At 34.6% G+C, this 18,679-nt stretch overlaps 1 protein-coding gene across 1 annotated transcript in view; it reads right to left on the minus strand.

Annotated features, from left to right (window-relative positions):
• Nucleotides 1-11,786: 11,786 nt before the first annotated feature.
• LOC106670446 (fork head domain-containing protein FD4-like) overlaps nt 11,787-18,679 on the minus strand; it is a 129,586-nt gene continuing 122,693 nt past the window's right edge. The window contains exon 2 of the mRNA XM_014400804.2: nt 11,787-12,255. Within this exon, the coding sequence (XP_014256290.1) occupies nt 12,176-12,255 (80 nt within the window). The 3' untranslated portion in view covers nt 11,787-12,175. The remainder of the gene's footprint in view (nt 12,256-18,679) is intronic.

The following is an 18,679-nucleotide window of genomic DNA, read 5'->3' on the forward strand; positions in this document are numbered from 1 at the left end:
GCTAATAGGGGCACGGCTTGTAATAATCTGTAAGGCCGCCACCACCTATCCCTATTATTTGCATTTTAATATATCTTCCCTTCTTTTCCCCTCTAATTTATGTACCACGTATTTTCAAATGAGTGAAAATTAAGTGGCTGTAATTTCTAAAATTATCCCAATATAAACATGTTCTCCGCTTTACTTTTATTAATCTCGTGACCCTAAAGAGCTCACTAATACATCCACCGGTATATTTCATAAGCCGCGGATTTTTTTTTTTTTTTTTTTTTTTTTTTTTAACGCAATACCTACACTTCAAAGCGGAAGCTTTTTGTACTTTGTATTTTAAATAAAACCACTTCTCTCTCTACTTTTCACGTCACCTCCAGCAATATTCTTCTTATGAAGTGTACAGCACTCAAAAAATAATTAATTCATTTTCAAAATTAAAACATGCTAATATATTAGTTTTAATTTCCCAGCGTCACGCTCGGCTCATCAGAGCGGACCACACAAAATTACACATCTCAATCTAAATACTGTTTTGTATTACATGTATATTTTAACAACTCGAGATAACGGTAGGCTTGGGATGGTTTGTGGCTGATTACGAAGAAATGTGGCTGTTTCAGTAACAAATCTAACAAAGTGACAAAAACATGTAAGGCATACATGAAATATGAAATGAAAATATGACAAAAAAAATGTGCATTTGTCAGATCATCTAAGAGGATAGTTATTTCATATATATTTTTGAAATTCGCAGATAGGAAGGAATTTTACTTTGATACGTGTACAACCATCTTCTTAGTTTTTCTAATACTTTAATGTAAAGTTTAATTTGAAATTTTATTTTTTGAATTTACGGCCGGCTAGCTGCCTGGGTTATTGCCGGGACCTCGCAAAGAAAAAAAAATGTTTTTTTACAAATATAAGATACCTCTGCTGTAGGAAGTGGCGATCTTTCCGGAACGTTTCTGGGACATTATTTCTACATTTTTAGCCCCTCCACGGGTAGTGAAAAAGATCTAAAACTCTCTCATACCCAGAAATTCAATCATTGCCAAGCCTAACGTGCGGGTTTCAGAGTACTCGATATTCCGCTGAAAAACCCGCCCTTAAGCGGGGAACACACCCGATGCAACGCTATGCGACGGTACCCGACGCAAATCCAAAGTCCAATTTTCCGTAAGGTTATATTACCCCGTGCACATCTGCCCGATGCTATGCACCGCTACCCTACTCTACACTATGCGATCCCCACTGTCCAGATTTTCGTCGGGTAGCATCGAGTACAGTCGAAGACAAAAGAATCGGACACTCATACTTTTATTCCAAATACATGTATTATTGTCGTTATATTAATTACAACATACTTATTTTAATATAACCCAAATTAACTGAGATCAAAAAATCATTAGTTTTTATTTAAATTTTTTTTTTAATGGTTTGGTAGAAAATTGATCAAAACCCGCCATACCATTTTTTATATAATGAATTTAACTAACAATTTATTACACAGTTTTGCTCATAAAATTTAACTAATAATTTATTACATGGTTTTACTCATAAAATTACACCATTTTCGTCAAGTAGCGTCAGAACAGGATACTCATATTTATTGTAGTTTATTTCAAACTAAGTATTCGTAATTTTGCCGTTATATTAATTACAACATGCTTATTTTAATGTAAACCAAATTAAACGAGATCAAAAATTCATAAATTTTTTATAAAAATGGTAAGGAAGAAAATTTATCAAAAGACCGGAATAACTTTACTTAAAACAATTAAATTTAACAAACAATTTATTACATGGTTGTGCTCATAATCTTTAACTAACAATTTATTACATAATTTTGCTCAAAATAACTAATTATGTAACAAAATAATTATGAATAAATGGGGCGTTGCGATTGCGATACTGATTTGCGATGCACGCTGTGTGACTGTACGTGGCGTGCGCTTGGCGTCGCATAGATGTGCACACCCTACCAAAACGTGACAAGGCGTCGTGTAGCATCGAGTGTGTTCCCCGCTTTATTCACGCTAATAAATACATTCATACTTTATGTAGAAATAAAATTTCCATTTGGACAATGAGTCCAAAATACTAACCTAGATTGGTGGGTTTATGATGTACTAGATATTCCACCACAGACCCACCACGCATACACTACTATCACACTAATAAATACATTCACTCAAGCGGTAACCACTCATTGCATATGAACAGCTAACAATGCGGAGCCACTGGCGTTTTTATTATTACGACAATACATCCGCCCATTCACTCTACAAGAAACACATAGCCTAATACTAACCTAAATCGGTGGGTCTGTGGAGTACTCGATATTCACAATTTTGTAATATTAACCGTTTGTATCCGAAATTTGAGAGGGTTCGTCAAAATTCAGTTTTTCCAATTTCAAATTAACCTTTATTATCTTCAAGTTAATCCTTTTAAAATTCAAATTAACCCTTTCATTAAAAAAACTTAAATGATGTTATAAAATACAGAAATGTTAAGTAAAAAGGTTCAATTAAAAAGTGATAATTTGACGGAAAAAGCTTTAAACATTAATTTCACTTAACATGCCTGTACTTCATATCATCTCCTAAGTTTTTTAATACTTTAAAAAAGGGTTAATTTGTAGTTAAAAAGGGTTAATTTAACAGAAAAAAGTTATAGGTGGTACACGGCCGGCTCCAGGACCGAGTTATGGGTCAGAAGCTGTATCTATAGAAATTAACCAAGGACTAGAATTCGTTTTTGTGTTTATTTTATTTTTTATTTGTGTTATATCCCCTTTCCTACACCTCAACTTTTTAAATCCTTTTTCCCTCGTTAATACGCTTTTTCGGAGCAACGAGAATTCCTTTTATACGCCTACTATCTAATTATTATAAATTCAATAATAAATTTTACGAAATGAATGGGTTACCAATGGGGGGTCTCCATTATCCACACTTTGTGCCGAAATATTCATGGATAATTTCGAAAAAAAATTTCAAATCAAACAACAAATTAATTAAATCTGTTCATTTTTGGAAACGCTATGTATACGATATTTTATGCATATGGTCGGGAACATTAGAGGATCTCAAAGAATTCCTCCAACTAATTAATTCTCTAGACCGTAATATAAATTTTACATTGGAAATTAATAAAGATGGTTGTTTGAACTTTTTAGACCTAAGATTGTCCATAATGATCAACCTAATTGAAAACGTATATAGTTAACCCACAACTACAGATACTATGATACCAGCGGATTCTTCTCACCCATGGACCCAAAAGGCTGCTGGTTTCATTATCATTCATAGACCGTATGTTAAAACTTCCATTAATATCTGCTAACTATAAAAAAGAATTAGAAACTATTAAAACCTTATCAAAAAACAATGGATATCAAGAAATATTTATTGATAGGTTGCTAGTTAAAATAATAAAAAAATTAACTTTAAAAGAAGCAATAATAGGACTCAGCCACCCCACCGTAAATGGGTTTCAAATTAGGTTTCCGCAGTTTGCCATCCATTGGTGAACCATCAGAAAAAATTAGTGAAATTTTTAATCAAGAAGGTTTTAGAATAGCTTTTAGAAGTATGGGTTCACTTAACTCTCTAAAAACAAGGTAGTCAACTAGGCAAAAAGCGGCGTTTACCAACTTGATTGCAATAATTGCGACATTAAATATGTAGGATAAAGCGGTAAAGAAATAAAAGCGAGATTTAAAGAACACTTGCCTAAATCGAACAAATTTTCGGAATTTATGGACCATCTAAAAGGAGCAAAACATAATTTCAATTCAAATTTAAATACAACAGTGTTACATCGTTACAACAAAGGGCGAGAACTGGTTTGAGAAATTTGATATTAAAAAATGTAAAATTGATCATGGAGCTAAATGCATTAATAATATAATAGATTTTGATCTACCTCCTATTGTAAATATGTACATAAATAATATTAAACGTCCAAATAATTAAATTAATTAAACTAATTGTTATTAATTTTATCATAATTTACTAATCTATTATTAAGGTATTATTCGTATTTAATTTTTATCTTTAATCACTAATTTATAATTATTTTCTTACAGTATTTACTAATATAATATTTACTAGTGTTATAATTCCCGCTTTTCGCACGTTCAAAATTGAGCGGCATTAAAAACCAGCTTCTCATTGGAACGTCGCGGGTACAATTTGGCGGGGGTATCGGCGGGGTCACTTTTGTAATTCATGTCGAGAGACGTGGTTGTAGAACTCCTTCAACCTGATGATGAGCTAAACGGCTCGAAATCTAGATTGTTGGAAAATAACTTACTGTGAGTAGGAACTATCTTTCTAAAAAGGGAACGAGAATTCAATGCTGTAATTTCTGTCCTATTTTTGGTTCTTCTGAAGTTGGAGCTCTTGAACCTGAGGGGCCATTAGCGCCTGTCTGAAAATCTATAGGTTCAGCTTGTTGTGGAACTAGAGGGCTTTTTAGTACCGCTTCATCTAAGCTGTTGTTTTCTTTGCATTGCCCTTTATTACCAGACTTTTATCCAGGTGGTATTTTTTTATGGTAGAGATTGAGACGGCTGGAGGTTTACTCGTCGTTCAGTTGAAATCGCGTGAAAGCTTTCCCTGCTTACCGATGATGCCACATCTGTGATTCGTCTTGAACATCATCAGTTAACCTTATCTGTCGACGATATCATTTTAAAGCAGTCTCATATCGATGATCCATTTTTGTGTGGTAACCTTGCTTTGAGTTTTGACTAGTCACCTTCCAAGGTGCTCTTAAAAGTAAAACTCGCTTCCTTGTCTTCCAAGTCATTATTTTAACTGAGACAATTTTCCATTTGTCAAATCGCAAATTTTTTAAGGAACTTGTATTGTCATGTAGCGTGATTTGATTCCTGGCATTGCCCTTGGAATTTCCTTTGATAATTTGAATTTATTATCATTTAAAGAGGTATTGTTGAAATGGTCTGGCCCCGCAGAAAACATTACACAATAATTTTTGTTTATAAGGCATTCATTAGTTTTTGGTTGAGCCATTTTTGTTTTTAAAAAATCCGACGTAATGGCCTGTACATAATTCTGTTTACAAATTTGTTGTTCTATGTTTTATGCTTGTCTTAGTGAAAGAAAACAAACGAGAACAAGATCTTACGATACACTGTAATAACTGGAAAGTTATTGTTCACGCAATTCAGGATAAATCCTTACACCTGTTTACATTTTGAATGTAAATTTACATAATTTTTATATATATAAGCGGACGTCTTAACAGAGCTAATGACTGCCTTAAACTGTCTTACAATTAAGGTGAAAAAAAGGCCTCTCGTCCCATGAGATCACTCCCACCCTACTTACGGAAGAGAGCCAACTTCCAATTCCTTGTCTTCCGGTAAACAGAAATCGATTTAAAATGAAAACCGAAAGTCGAAAGGTCTTGATTAAATCATTTTTTCAAATATTCTATGCCCTCAATTAAGCAATTGTAGGAAACATGGCGATTTCACTCATCTTGAAACAAAATAAAAATAGACAAAATTCAAGGTTCGTAAACAACGATGGGGCTAAAAAGTATCGATACTAGACTTTTTTCAATCTAGGCAAAGTTCACTAGCTAGAAACTTGAAGGCATCGGAAGGGGAAAGTCAACTGTCACCACCGACCGGAACACGACCTGTCATTTTAGATACACATCCATTTTCAGGAGTGTGGATAAAAAAAATTTACAGTTTTTCCATCAAATTAACCCCTTTTAACTTCAAATTGACCTTTTTAATTTCAAATTTACCTTTTGAAACTTCAAATTAACACTTGTTTTAGTTATAATATAACGCTTTTTAATGCATAATAAGTTTATATTATACATTTATGTTTATATTTTAACTTTAAATCACCCTTTTTAATTTTAAATTAATTATTTTTTAACTTCCAATAAAACTTCTTAAACTTCAAATTAATACTTTTAAACATAAAATTTAGCCTTTCTTTTAAGCACTAAAGAACTCAGGAGATTATATGAAATCGTGTATAGTAAAATTCCTTTATATTTGAGAAGTCTTTAAAAAAAATAATTAGACCGCGAAAGCAATACAAAAATTAATTAAATTTGAAATTAAAAATAATGTACCTAATATGAAATTGGAAAATTAAGAATACTTCTTTTAATATGAAAATTTAANTTATATAAAACATCCTAATGAAAATAATTGAAATTAACATTTTAAATTCGTTAATTTTAAATTAACCTTTTTAACTTAAAATTAACCTTTATAATTTCAAATTCCTTTTTAAACTTCAAATTAACACTACTTAATTAAAAATAACTTTTTTCATTTCCAAATTACCCTTTTTAATTTCAAATTGACCTTTTTCAGTTTCAAGTAGGAAAGGACACAACGAAATAATGTGTGTAAAATATGTCCGTCTAGTAATATAAAATAAAAACGGAATTTTGCCAGAGCCTTCTAAATTCTGGATAAACGAGGTTAATACTACAAAATTTTATCACCTTCGGATGCAAAGCGGTTATAATTTTCAATTAACTAATCTTTAAGTAAGGTATTGGTTGAGATGAAAAAGTCAGTGACACGAGCGGGATTCGAACCCACGACCTTCGGCTGAATACGCCGCTGCTCTAACCACTTGAGCTATCGTGACTTTGATCCGCTCGGGGCACCTCCCATCTCAACCCCACCTTTTGAATTTTCCCTCCTTTTTGCCATTTTCGTAGGTTCGAATCCCGAATCTTGACACTGACTTTTTCATCTCAACCAATACTTTACTTAAGGATTAATTAATTGAAAAGAATTTATTTGGTCAATCAGACCACGAAACCTAATGGATTTAATAAGCGGTTATAATATGTATTGTATTTGAAGTTCATCTATTAGGCTCATATGCGTTGGCGGTTTTGTTTAAGATACAAAAAAGAGACTTTAAAAAAACTATGGTGGTAGAACACACCTTCGTATTTGACCATCACGTAGATGCAAATTTGAACTTAATAAGGTAATGAGTCGATGTTTAAAATTCATATTTATATGAATTAAAGCCCCGGCGTTGGATAATAGCGTGTTTTAAGGTGTGGGTAATGGAAGGGAAGTTGTTAATGAAACCAGGTGGCTATTGACATTCGCAGTGAGCAGAAGCCGACCGCCAAATATCAAATACTATAATGTAATTAGGGACGGAGTGGCTCGCAATACTAATTGGGATCACTTACTCCGACTATTAGGTAAGGTCTGAAATTATTATGGAAAACATGGATGGCTATTAATAGTGATTATATTAATAGCAGTCGGTAGGAAGAAAAGGGACTCGGCGCAATAATTAATCCAATTAAGAGTCATTGTTTAACGGGGAGAAGTTGGTTAGTGAAGGAGTAGGCAGTCGTTGTAATTACCTTGTACTACACTCCGAACCTTCTTAGCTATTATGATCTCGAAGGCAGAATGAACCACCTACACCATTTATGCGCTACACGATCTATCTCATAGATAAATGGATATTCGCGTTGTTGCTTTATTAAAAGCAGGCTTTAAGCCCAAGCAATTTATGTGTAAACAACACTTGGATTTCTGTGTAAAATAATTAGGTCCGGTTGATGTCGCAATGATTTAAAAATATAATAAGACGCAAAAAAGTGGCCACTCTTAATATTTTTAATTATTTCTTAGACAATTTTCCATTGATTATCTTATACCAATATTTCGTCCGTTTAGAGGATTAGAGGCAAATAAAACAGATAAAATCTCCCATTTGTGTTTACAATTGGATTTGGAAAATAAATCTTTGAATCGACAATCTCGTCTTGTTAGTTTTTCTGTAAAGCTATTTTCTAATTATCAATTAATTATTCTTTATATGGAAGGTCTTGGTTGAGACAAAAAGTTAGTGTCACGTGTGAGATTCGAACTCACGACCTTTGGCTAAATCCTCTCTTTTTTCTCAACCAAGACCTTCCATAGAAAGAATAATTAATTGAAAGAAGCAACTTGGTCAATTGAACACTAAAACGTAAATGGATTACTATTTAATAAGTAACAGAAGATTCACCACTAAGTAGCTCCCCGTGGCCACTTCGCTGAGAATCGAATCCTGATAACACGACATTTGAAAATGGCAAAAAGAGGGAAAATTCGAACGGTTGTAGGTTGAGGTGGAGAGTTGTTCGAGAGGATCGAAGTCACGATAGCCGAAGTGGTAGAGAAGCGGCGTACTTAGACGAATGTCGTGGGTTCGAATCCCGCTCGTGACACTGACTTTTTATCTCAACCAAGACCTTACATAGAAAGAATAATTAATTGAAAGAAGTAACTTGGTCAATTGACCACTAAAACGTAAATGGATTACTATTTTCTAACGTTCCGGTGGATAGATTTTTAAGTTGTACCATTTCAAATTTGTTTGAGCGATGGTTTTAAGTGATACAGATTCGGCTAGAATGGCATTGTTGGATGATGGAAGAAGTGAAGCGTATGTGGCCAGGGTGCTTAACAACCGTCCGAAGGGTCTTCCATCTTTACCAAGATACTGGAGGTTACTCAAGAAGGCATGGATCAGGTCGCCATCGTATCACATCCCAGAGAGATGATACTTTTATTGCTGGGACGGACGACATTCTACCGCTGTTGAGATCGAACAACGACTCCAACAAGTTAGAAATGTTAATATCAGTTTACGCACTGTAAGGTGAAGACTTTCAGAAGCTGGATTAAGTGAGAGAGGCATGCCACTGGTCCAGAGACCAGAGGTCTGACAAGGCACAAAACAGCTCCATTAGGTTTCGCTAGAATTCACAACAATTGGTCTGATCAAGATCGGATGAAAATCAAGGTTTTGTGAGGTCTTCTGACGGCCGAGAAACGAATAGGAGAGCGATATTTCTGGATCTATCTATGTTGACTACTTTCTTCACTGTTTCACAAGAACATTTTTGGTTAAATTTTTTTATACAGTTTCATTTTTTATTTACTTATATCTTATATTTTTCTTCAACAATAAAAATTATAACGATTGCTAGGAGGTATTTAATGCNTAAACAATGTTTGTAAATCCCAGGCCCTGAAGATGATCTCAATAAAGATCGAAACGTTGGCACGATAAAGAAAATGTATTTCTGAAACCTACATCACACTAGACCGCATCTCACGATTTCTGAATAACAATTCTTAATTTTAATTGTAATTATTTTTCATATAGACCCAATTATTTTATATTTTGTATTTCATACCATCTCCTAAGTTTTTTCTATCGCTTTAAAGAAAAGGTTAATTTGAATTTAAAAAGAGGTTAATTCGAAGGTAAATGGGTTAGTTTGAAAAAGGTTAATTTGAAGATAAAAAGTGTTCATTTTACGGAAAATAGCTACATCATCATCAAATACTTTTTATGTGCTGGGTCTCATCAAGAAGAAATTTCAAGATCGTAAATGATGTGATTGTTTGTCATGTACTACATAAACCTCTCATGGACACTTATGCAAAAATTATTTCAAAATAAAATACAAATGGAATTAGCCAGACAGCAAAGAGTGGCGTACGAAATTGTTTCACCTGGGTTTAAGTAAACTGCCCCAGGAAAAATTTTGTTCCTGCATAGTACTAGATTTAAAAATGCCACGGTCAACATATATCAACATGTCATAAGAACGTGAAATCTTTTTCGTACGTATGACAAACGTGTAAGAAACGTTGAAATGTCATTAAAAGCATGTCAGATAAAAGCAATTCAATTTAGTTACTGACGCAATTTTTGAAGTCGTTTTTATTATTTAATACGCCGTTAATCAGTTTCGTCCTTCGTATGTAGAGAACGTAAAAATGTCAAGAAAGGCGCAATAAATAATGAAATTTTAAGACACCTTCTGAGCACGGCCATAACCTTTTTAAAGTTTTGCCACCTAAACATCCCCCCCGCCGCCGCCAGCCATCGGCCAATTGACATGGCAGTAAAAACTGATGAAGCGAGAAATCACGGATGCAAACAATTACGCCGAATACGAATGTGTGTCGGAGGCAATCGAAAGTGTACCCCCGAGAGGATAAACGGCCCCGTTTCCAGTCCGGGGGAGGGCACGCAGTCGTAAAAGCCGGCACCGGTAAAGATCACCTTTACGATGTAATTAAAGGGCTAATTGACTCGGCGTAACCAAAGAAGATGAGAGGAAAACTAAAGATCGTTAATCAAATGGTCACCCTGTAAGTCACCTCCGTGCTTCGGTCAACTCGAAGTACCGTCTCTCACGATGGGTCCCACGTGAAATACAAAATTTAAACACCTTAAAAATAAATATTCAATATGAATCTCATACATTTTAATGATAACCCTTTTTTCAGGTTTTTGACGTTGTTCGAACGGACACGAAGCTTTTAAAATTAAGTCCTTTTCGTTCACTTTGTCCAGTAGTTTCACGAGCCTTACTGACATTAATATTTTCGTAAAATACTGTTAATATGTTCTACTTTAGTATGATCCATGTAGCCCCATTGTGAAGCCGTTAACATAGATCGTGGACTTAAAAATTATTTTGTATTTTGTCTGTTAAGAGCTCAACTATTTTATTCTTATTATTATTTTAATTGTCAATTATACAAAAATTTGACTTTACACGCTTACATTTCATGCCATTTTCTAAGTTTTTTTAATGGTTTAAAGAAAAGATTAATTTGAAATTAAGTAGAGTTAATTTCGAATTAACAGAAACTTTTGTTTTTATACGTAGTTAAGTTTTATACCATCTCTTAAGATTTTTAATGTTTTAAATAAAGGGTTCATTTGAAATTACGAAGAGTTAATTTTAAATTAAAAAGGGTTAACTTGAGACTAAAAGCGTTAATTTCTAGTTAAAAAACCCTTTATTTGAAATTATAAAGGTATAATTTGATATTAAAAAGGGTGAAGAGTGAAGTTCAGAAGATTAATTGTTTTATATTTTTAAATGTCGAATTAATAGAAGCATAGTTTTTATATATGCTTGTATTTCATACCATATCCTAAATTTTTTGAGTACTTTAAAGAAAGAGTCAATTTGAAAATAAAAAGAGTTAATTTTAAATTAAAAAGGGTTAGCTTGAGGTTAAAAGCGTTAATTTCTAGTTAAAACGAGGTTCATTTCAAATTAAAAAGCTTAATTTGAAGTTAAAAAGGGATAATTTGAAGTTGAAATGACTATTTTCATATTGAAAAAAATTGAAGTAATAAAGGAACTTTTTGTTTGTATACACGCTTTTTTTAAATTCTCAAATTAAAAGAAGCATTTTTACATTTAAAGGTATATACTTTTTATTTTATTTTTAATTAATTTTTGTATCGTCTTACAGCCAAATTATTTTATATTAAAAAACAAAATTCAAATATACAGCAATTCTATTTTATATTCTTATATTTAATATTATCTATACTATCTACTATTTCATATTATCTATATTATCTTCTATTATCTACTAAGTTTATTATAGCTATAAAGAAAAGGTTAATTTGAAATTAAAAAGGGTTAATTTGAAGTTAAAAAAGAGTTAATTTGAGAAAAGTTATACATCCTGTCACATTTATTTCGACCCTGTTAAACGATCATTTTTCCTCACAAGCTTGATTTAGAACTTATCTACATTTAGTGTCAAGTTCGATATATAACGCTAATATGACAGTGCCATTGGCATACCGCTTAAAACCCAGTTTTCCAAATGATCACTGATTTCTTTTAGGTTCGTGAGGACGATTTTGTTCAGTTCTGATCTTAGGAGAAAAATTAAAGAATTAATAGGGTGGCAAGGATTGATAAATTACCACTTAATTACATTTTTGTATATTTAATCAAGCAGATATAGTAGTAGGAACTGCTGGCAGAACATAGGTATTACAAAAAAAGGAACAAAACAAATAAAAAAAAGTCTCGTCGTGGGATCTTCTTTGGACGCAAGACACAGGGGAAAAGCCGGGGTGCTGACAGATGTGAAGTAGATCTTATCCAAATGACATTGTCCTGATAATTACTATGCATTTTAATTGCCACTGTAGACTTGGCTGAAACAATTCTTTCCACTTATTTTCTCCTTTAAAGAAATAAAAATAAAAGCTGTTAAATAAAACTGTCCAAAAATTCCAATTTCAACCGAAAGGAAACAGGCCAGGAAAGGAAAATCTCTGTTCACTGTGGGAATATTACATCAACATGGATTTTATGATCCAAATGTGTTCGGAGGATGTTGCAAATTAGGAATCTGCAACGGTGGTGCGAGTGAAAGTAGACTTCCTCCGCCTGAAACAAAAAGAAAAAATTGAATTAACCTAACTAAGTTCTAATTTTATATTTGATCTGAAAACGATGTGAGATATTATGTGTGTCTCAAATAAGGTATAGTTCCATGGAACAACTTCTTTTAACATAAGAATTCGTAAAACGTAACACTGTATTTCCACTTTTCTCATGTTTTGGCAACACTGTGTGCAACACTGATTCCGAAGAGTGTCCCATTGGAAAGAACGCTGGACCAATTGTCTAATATTTTTCGACCTAGTATTTTAAGAATACGTAACAAGGTAGCACTGTTTTCCCCCTTCTTACCATGTTTTGGCTACACTGCGGGCAACACTGATTCCGAAAGTGTATCGTTGGCAAGAACGCTCTCATACGTGTCTGTTATTTTTTGTCCTAGTATCATAAAAAACGAAAAATTATTAAAATCCGTGATTTGTCGGTAGCCTCCTTTTGTAAGCACAAATTCTCCATATTGATGTCATCTTCAGCTGATAAAATAATTTTACTACTATCAAGTCCGTTATCATTTAGGTAGTTAATGAGGTGTTGAGTTTTTAGCTGTCCACTTTTTTTTTATTGTTGTAGTTTCAGAAAGTGTGAGCGTATAACCTGAAATTAGACAACTGGGCTTTGAACTGTTCATGTAACAGATGTCAATTTTAAACGTAGGGACGGAAGTCGCCAAAATCGGATAAGGCTGATAACCGAAAGGTTTTAATAACACTTCGCGAGTCATTGCGGTTCTCTCTCTCTCTCTCTCTCTCTCTCTCTCTCTCCGTCCAGAGGTTAAATTTATCGCATCGACATCTAATCTGAGCCCGATAATCTTCATTATAGGTTTCACTCTGCATTTACGGGGTAAAGTATTAACCTTTATGCCGGCTGTTCGGGCGAAAAAATTTCATGGCAAAAAGACATTTTTGAAACGACTCAGGAAAAGTTTCAGAGTGCGTAAACCCAAAAAGGGAATCGCGTGAATCTTATGAAGGGCTTCCGTACAATTTCCGCCATTCAGTAAATTCTAAATTTTTAATGCTTGACAAATAAACAGTAGATCAACGTATCTATTCAGATTAAGAATAGGCCTTGCGAGGTTGACGCCCGGCAATTTGGGCAAAATTTTATTATGTCAAATTGTAATCCAGTAATCTTTAAGATTGCTTTGTCTGGTGGTGACCATAACAAAAAGCTTGGCAGTTAATAATTGAATTTGTTTTTTGTTTTTTTTCATCCAGACAATACCTATATCCAGATTATTCGGGATTTAGAGAAAGGTCGCTCGATGAGTGCTACTTAAATTGAAGGATTGCAATTCCTCGGCTCCTTAGAAAAAGCGTGTAGGTATGCCATCCGATATGAACATAGTGCATGAGCACGGTGAGTATCTGCGTCCCTTGTTCCAATTTTACAGGTAACATGGATGTTTTACCTTGGCTTTCTTTGTGCATATTTAGACTAAATGTATTTATTAGCGTGAATGTTTACTGTGAGAAGGCCGACGTGTGTTATGTAAATAGATGTAACATATGCTCAGTCTGCCCCCCCTAATTGAAGGGTGCTCCATATAGGCGGCGTGTAGGAATGCCACCCGATATGAGAATTGGGCCTGCGAGCCAAAAAAAGGAGCCACCCTCGTTTTTTATTTATTAAATACCTCCTAGCAATCGTTATAATTTTTATTGTTGAAGAAAAATATAAGATATAAGTAAATAAAAAATGAAACTGTACAAAAAAATTTAACCAAAAATGTTCTTGTGAAACAGTGAAGAAAGTAGTCAACATAGATAGATCCAGAAATATCGCTCTCCTATTCGTTTCTCGGCCGTCAGAAGACCTCAAAAAACCTTGATTTTCATCCGATCTTGATCAGACCAATTGTTGTGAATTCTAGCGAAACCTAATGGAGCTGTTTTGTGCCTTGTCAGACCTCTGGTCTCTGGACCAGTGGCATGCCTCTCTCACTTAATCCAGCTTCTGAAAATCATCACCTTACAGTGCGTAAACTGATATTAACATTTCTAACTTGTTGGAGTCGTTGTTCGATCTCAACAGCGGTAGAATGTCGTCCGTCCCAGCAATAAAAGTATCATCTCTCTGGGATGTGATACGATGGCGACCTGATCCATGCCTTCTTGAGTAACCTCCAGTATCTTGGTAAAGATGGAAGACCCTTCGGACGGTTGTTAAGCACCCTGGCCACTTACGCTTCACTTCTTCCATCATCCAACAATGCCATTCTAGCCGAATCTGTATCACTTAAAACCATCGATCAAACAAATTTGAAATTTAAAAATGGTACAACTTAAAAAAATCTAACCACCGGAACGTTAGAAAATACTTAAGAAAATCAACAAAGAAGAGATTGTCAAAGATTTATTTACAAAATTCAATTTTAAACACAAATGGGAGATTTCATTTGTGTTTTATCCATCTCTAATCCTTTAAAATGGGCCAAATAATGTTGTAAGATGATTGTAAGGAGAATTGTCTAAGAGAAAATTAAAAATATTATGAGTGACCTTTTCTTTGCTTCTTAGTGTATAGTGTATTATGTCATGTTGAGAGTGATTGCATTTATTAACGTGAATGTGTAGTGTGAGTGGGCCGAAGACGGAATATTGAGTACTCATTCGTCCCTCAATTAGTTATATAATATGTGTAGATGTTGTAGGTTGAGATGGGGTGTTGGGGTCCGAGTGGATCGAAGTCACGATAGCTCAAGTGGTAGAGCAGCGGCGTATCAAGCCGAAGATCGTGGGTTCGAATCCTGCTCTTGACACTGACTATACTTTACATAAAGATTAATTAATTATCGAAAAGAATTTATTTGGTCAATCAGACCACGAAACCTAATGGATTTAATAAGCGGTTATAATATGTATTGTATTTGAAGTTCATCTATTAGGCTCATATGCGTTGGCGGTTTTGTTTAAGATACAAAAAAGAGACTTTAAAAAAACTATGGTGGTAGAACACACCTTCGTATTTGACCATCACGTAGATGCAAATTTGAACTTAATAAGGTAATGAGTCGATGTTTAAAATTCATATTTATATGAATTAAAGCCCCGGCGTTGGATAATAGCGTGTTTTAAGGTGTGGGTAATGGAAGGGAAGTTGTTAATGAAACCAGGTGGCTATTGACATTCGCAGTGAGCAGAAGCCGACCGCGAAAGACATAGCTCAAGTGGAAGAGCAGCGGCGTATTTAGGGGAAGGTCGTGGGTTCGAATCCCGCTCGTGGCACTAGCTTTTTCATTTCAACCAAAAACCTTACATAAAAAAAGTAAATAATCTATAACAAAGACATGTTATTTCTTGTGTTATATAAAAACTAAACTAATTAAGATAACGTAATAAAATAAATATTAATAATTAAGTAATAAAAAAAGAAAATTTCTTAAGAAATTTATGTATACTATTAACAGCACTGTACTGTATATATGATAATGTAATTGCAGATATTTTTTGCTTCGATAAATTTTTGTCATATATCTATGTAATCTATGTCAAAATAAGAGATAAAATGTAAATGCTTAAATACAATATTCTACACCTACTCTATTCTATTCTAGAGGGTGATGGAAGAATATCAAGTACTCCACTACCCTGTGTGAGTGATATGTAATTAAGAAAGAATGAATGTAAGAAATCTATAGTACGAACAGCATTATCGGGTGTTGAATTGATGTCTGCTGACCGCAACAGACATCCTCCTCAAACCTAGGCGGCTGGAGGGTAAGACCGAAGTTTGACCCAGGAATGTCTTTGACCCCGAGGTGGGTGATTCTAGAGACTGCCAGTAGTTTATTGTAAATCACAAAAGCTAAAATTACCGGTGAACTGGGAGAAGTGATAGGCTCAGCTTTGTACATGTGTGTATGTATATGCATGTACAAAGTTGAGCTCGTATAAATCAGTCGTCAGTAATCGTTATACCTTGTTCCCGATTCGTAACAAAGTTAGAAATGAACGGCAGACTCTCGGATTCGTTACGCGCACATCTAACAGGTAAACTAATTAATCCTGGATTGGATTCCAGAAGCGGGATCCGACCAATCGGCCATGTACTATTAAATCGAACTACGTGGAATTGAATCCTGGAAAATAGGTTGGAACAGTCTTGGAACATGGAGAAGGCAGAGGTTCTGATTTGGAGTGGAAAACGTCGAATCCAGGTAATCCCCCGGGTTCCTCGTCGATCGGAAAAAGCGTGTCGCGTGATTTTCTAAGGTCATTCCGAAAAGGGAATAAACGCGTGAAAGATGAGTTATGCCGTCTGTGTGACATGGGTCCCTTTATACCACCGCCCAGAGCGTCCCTCAGGTAGCCTCCGCCTTAATAATTTCGCCGGCCCGGCAAAAAAATTGAAGAGACCCGACAGCCCTCCTATCACCCTCGAAGTGTGAATCCCTTAATAGTTTTTTAATAGCGTAAAACGTGCCGGCTACGATCCTGATCACTGCATTATTCCAAACAATGGACGGGCCCCACATCCCCCATATGCCGGTCTTATATTCAATTAAATGATATTTCGTTTTCATCCTCCCCGATAGCATTGTTTCGGCAACATCATCTCCCTTCCATTATATCACTCGCCCTAAGAGCCATTATGTTATTTATGTGTAGGAAAAATGGAGTCCTCCCTTCTAATCAATAACATGGCAAACGAAACATGGCATGTTTTCTATTTTTTGATCCCTTTCATTGTTCTATTCATTCCATCGTCTAGACCATACGATTCGATAACCTCTCAGGATCTGTTTTCCATGAAGAAAAGTTAGGTCAAGTATTTAAAAATTAAACTATTTAAATCAAAGCCTATTCGGGTTACATCGGAGTGCTACAGGGATCACACTTGAGTCCATTGTTTTTCTTAATCTACATACTAGTTAACCGTTAGTTCGACCCCATCCTTTTGTTTATAAATTCTTTCCTCAAATTTGAAAAAACCATTCATTGAAGTGAAAGACACCACCTCCATGAACAAGTCAATATTTAAACCAGGGTAAGACACCTCGACTTCACCCCACCTTCTTTGAATGATGTAACTGATCAACCCCAGAGGCACTGATGTGAAAAGGGATTTTACATCAAACGACACCAGTAATTCATCTTCATTTATCATTATATTACTTATTTTTTCTTTCACATCGAAAGAGTTCTTGACATTGTACCTATTATCTACACATAAGACCGACAGAAACTCATGAACCCATTTTGACAGATTGTAAGTTGGAGCATGGATACATGAGACTATAGGTCTGAGGTTAATTGTTTATGTATATATATTTAAGAAACGTACTTTGATCACATATACCTGAAAAATTAAAAAAAGGAGGATTTTATTGTTCTTTAGACTTACATGAGGTAACCTTTCTCGACCACGTTTTTAATTTTTATTTTTACTGTAATTTTAGCTATAATTTTTAATTATTAATGTATTCNTTTAAAGTAAGATATTCAATTATTATTGTAATTATTGTTTTTTCATGTTTTAATGGTTTGTTTATATGATAATAAAACAGGCCCTGAAGATGACAGTATAAAACTGTCGAAAGCTCGACGAAAACCGTAAGGAAGTTTTCTCTGTTTTGACCTCTTCCGAAGATCCTCTGAAAAGACTTCTAACAAAACTCTCTTTTTCTAGTACCCTCACCATTCTATCCTATCGTGAGGGATGGACTTGTAATTTGGTCGTGTCCCATCATTCTGGTCCACCAAGTCTCGCTGAGTTTGACATCTTTATATTCAGAGTTCAGAACAATACCAGATCTAATGGTAGATGTTTATCATTAATCTGGAAGTAGAGTACCTTTATCGTTTGGTCTAATTTTAAGTAAACTATAAATCATTAATGATTGCCTAGATACGAATCGGATCCAAGGGTGCGTTGGGCGTCGAGTTCTCAAATTCAGCCCCTTTTCACACCACCGACAGGCGATCGGCGATTATATTGTTTCCGAGGTTAAAAAAATAAAAACGGATTAATTTTCAAGCGGAAAATCGTAGAAAAGCCTGGTCTCTCGGGCTGGTAATGGAAGCGAAGGTTGCCTCGGAGGTGCCCCGCACCCGGCTCCAATTTCGTCATTAAAGGGTCTTTTACACCTGTGAAATCGACCACCTTTCCTCCGACACCTCAAACCGGCTTCCAATCTCACCTTTCGACCTGCTCCCGGGACGGCCGATTCTTTAGGACTTCAACTCTTTTGAACGTTTTCAGCTCTACATCGAGAAAAAAAGGAAAACAGACTAAATAAGAAACAATTTGAGATACACTTTTCAACTAAGAAATAAAGATATCTTATGAACGATAATTAATTAAAATAATAAGCAAATTGTAAAAAATTAACTGGATATTTCTGAAGTGCAGTCATTCTGCTTTCTACCTATCTTTTCATTGTCCTTCCGGAAGTCGGTTTTAA

The sequence above is a fragment of the Cimex lectularius genome, unplaced genomic scaffold (assembly GCF_000648675.2).
Source record: "Cimex lectularius strain Harlan isolate CLEC.00 unplaced genomic scaffold, Clec_2.1 scaffold31, whole genome shotgun sequence".
NCBI lineage: Eukaryota > Metazoa > Arthropoda > Insecta > Hemiptera > Cimicidae > Cimex > Cimex lectularius.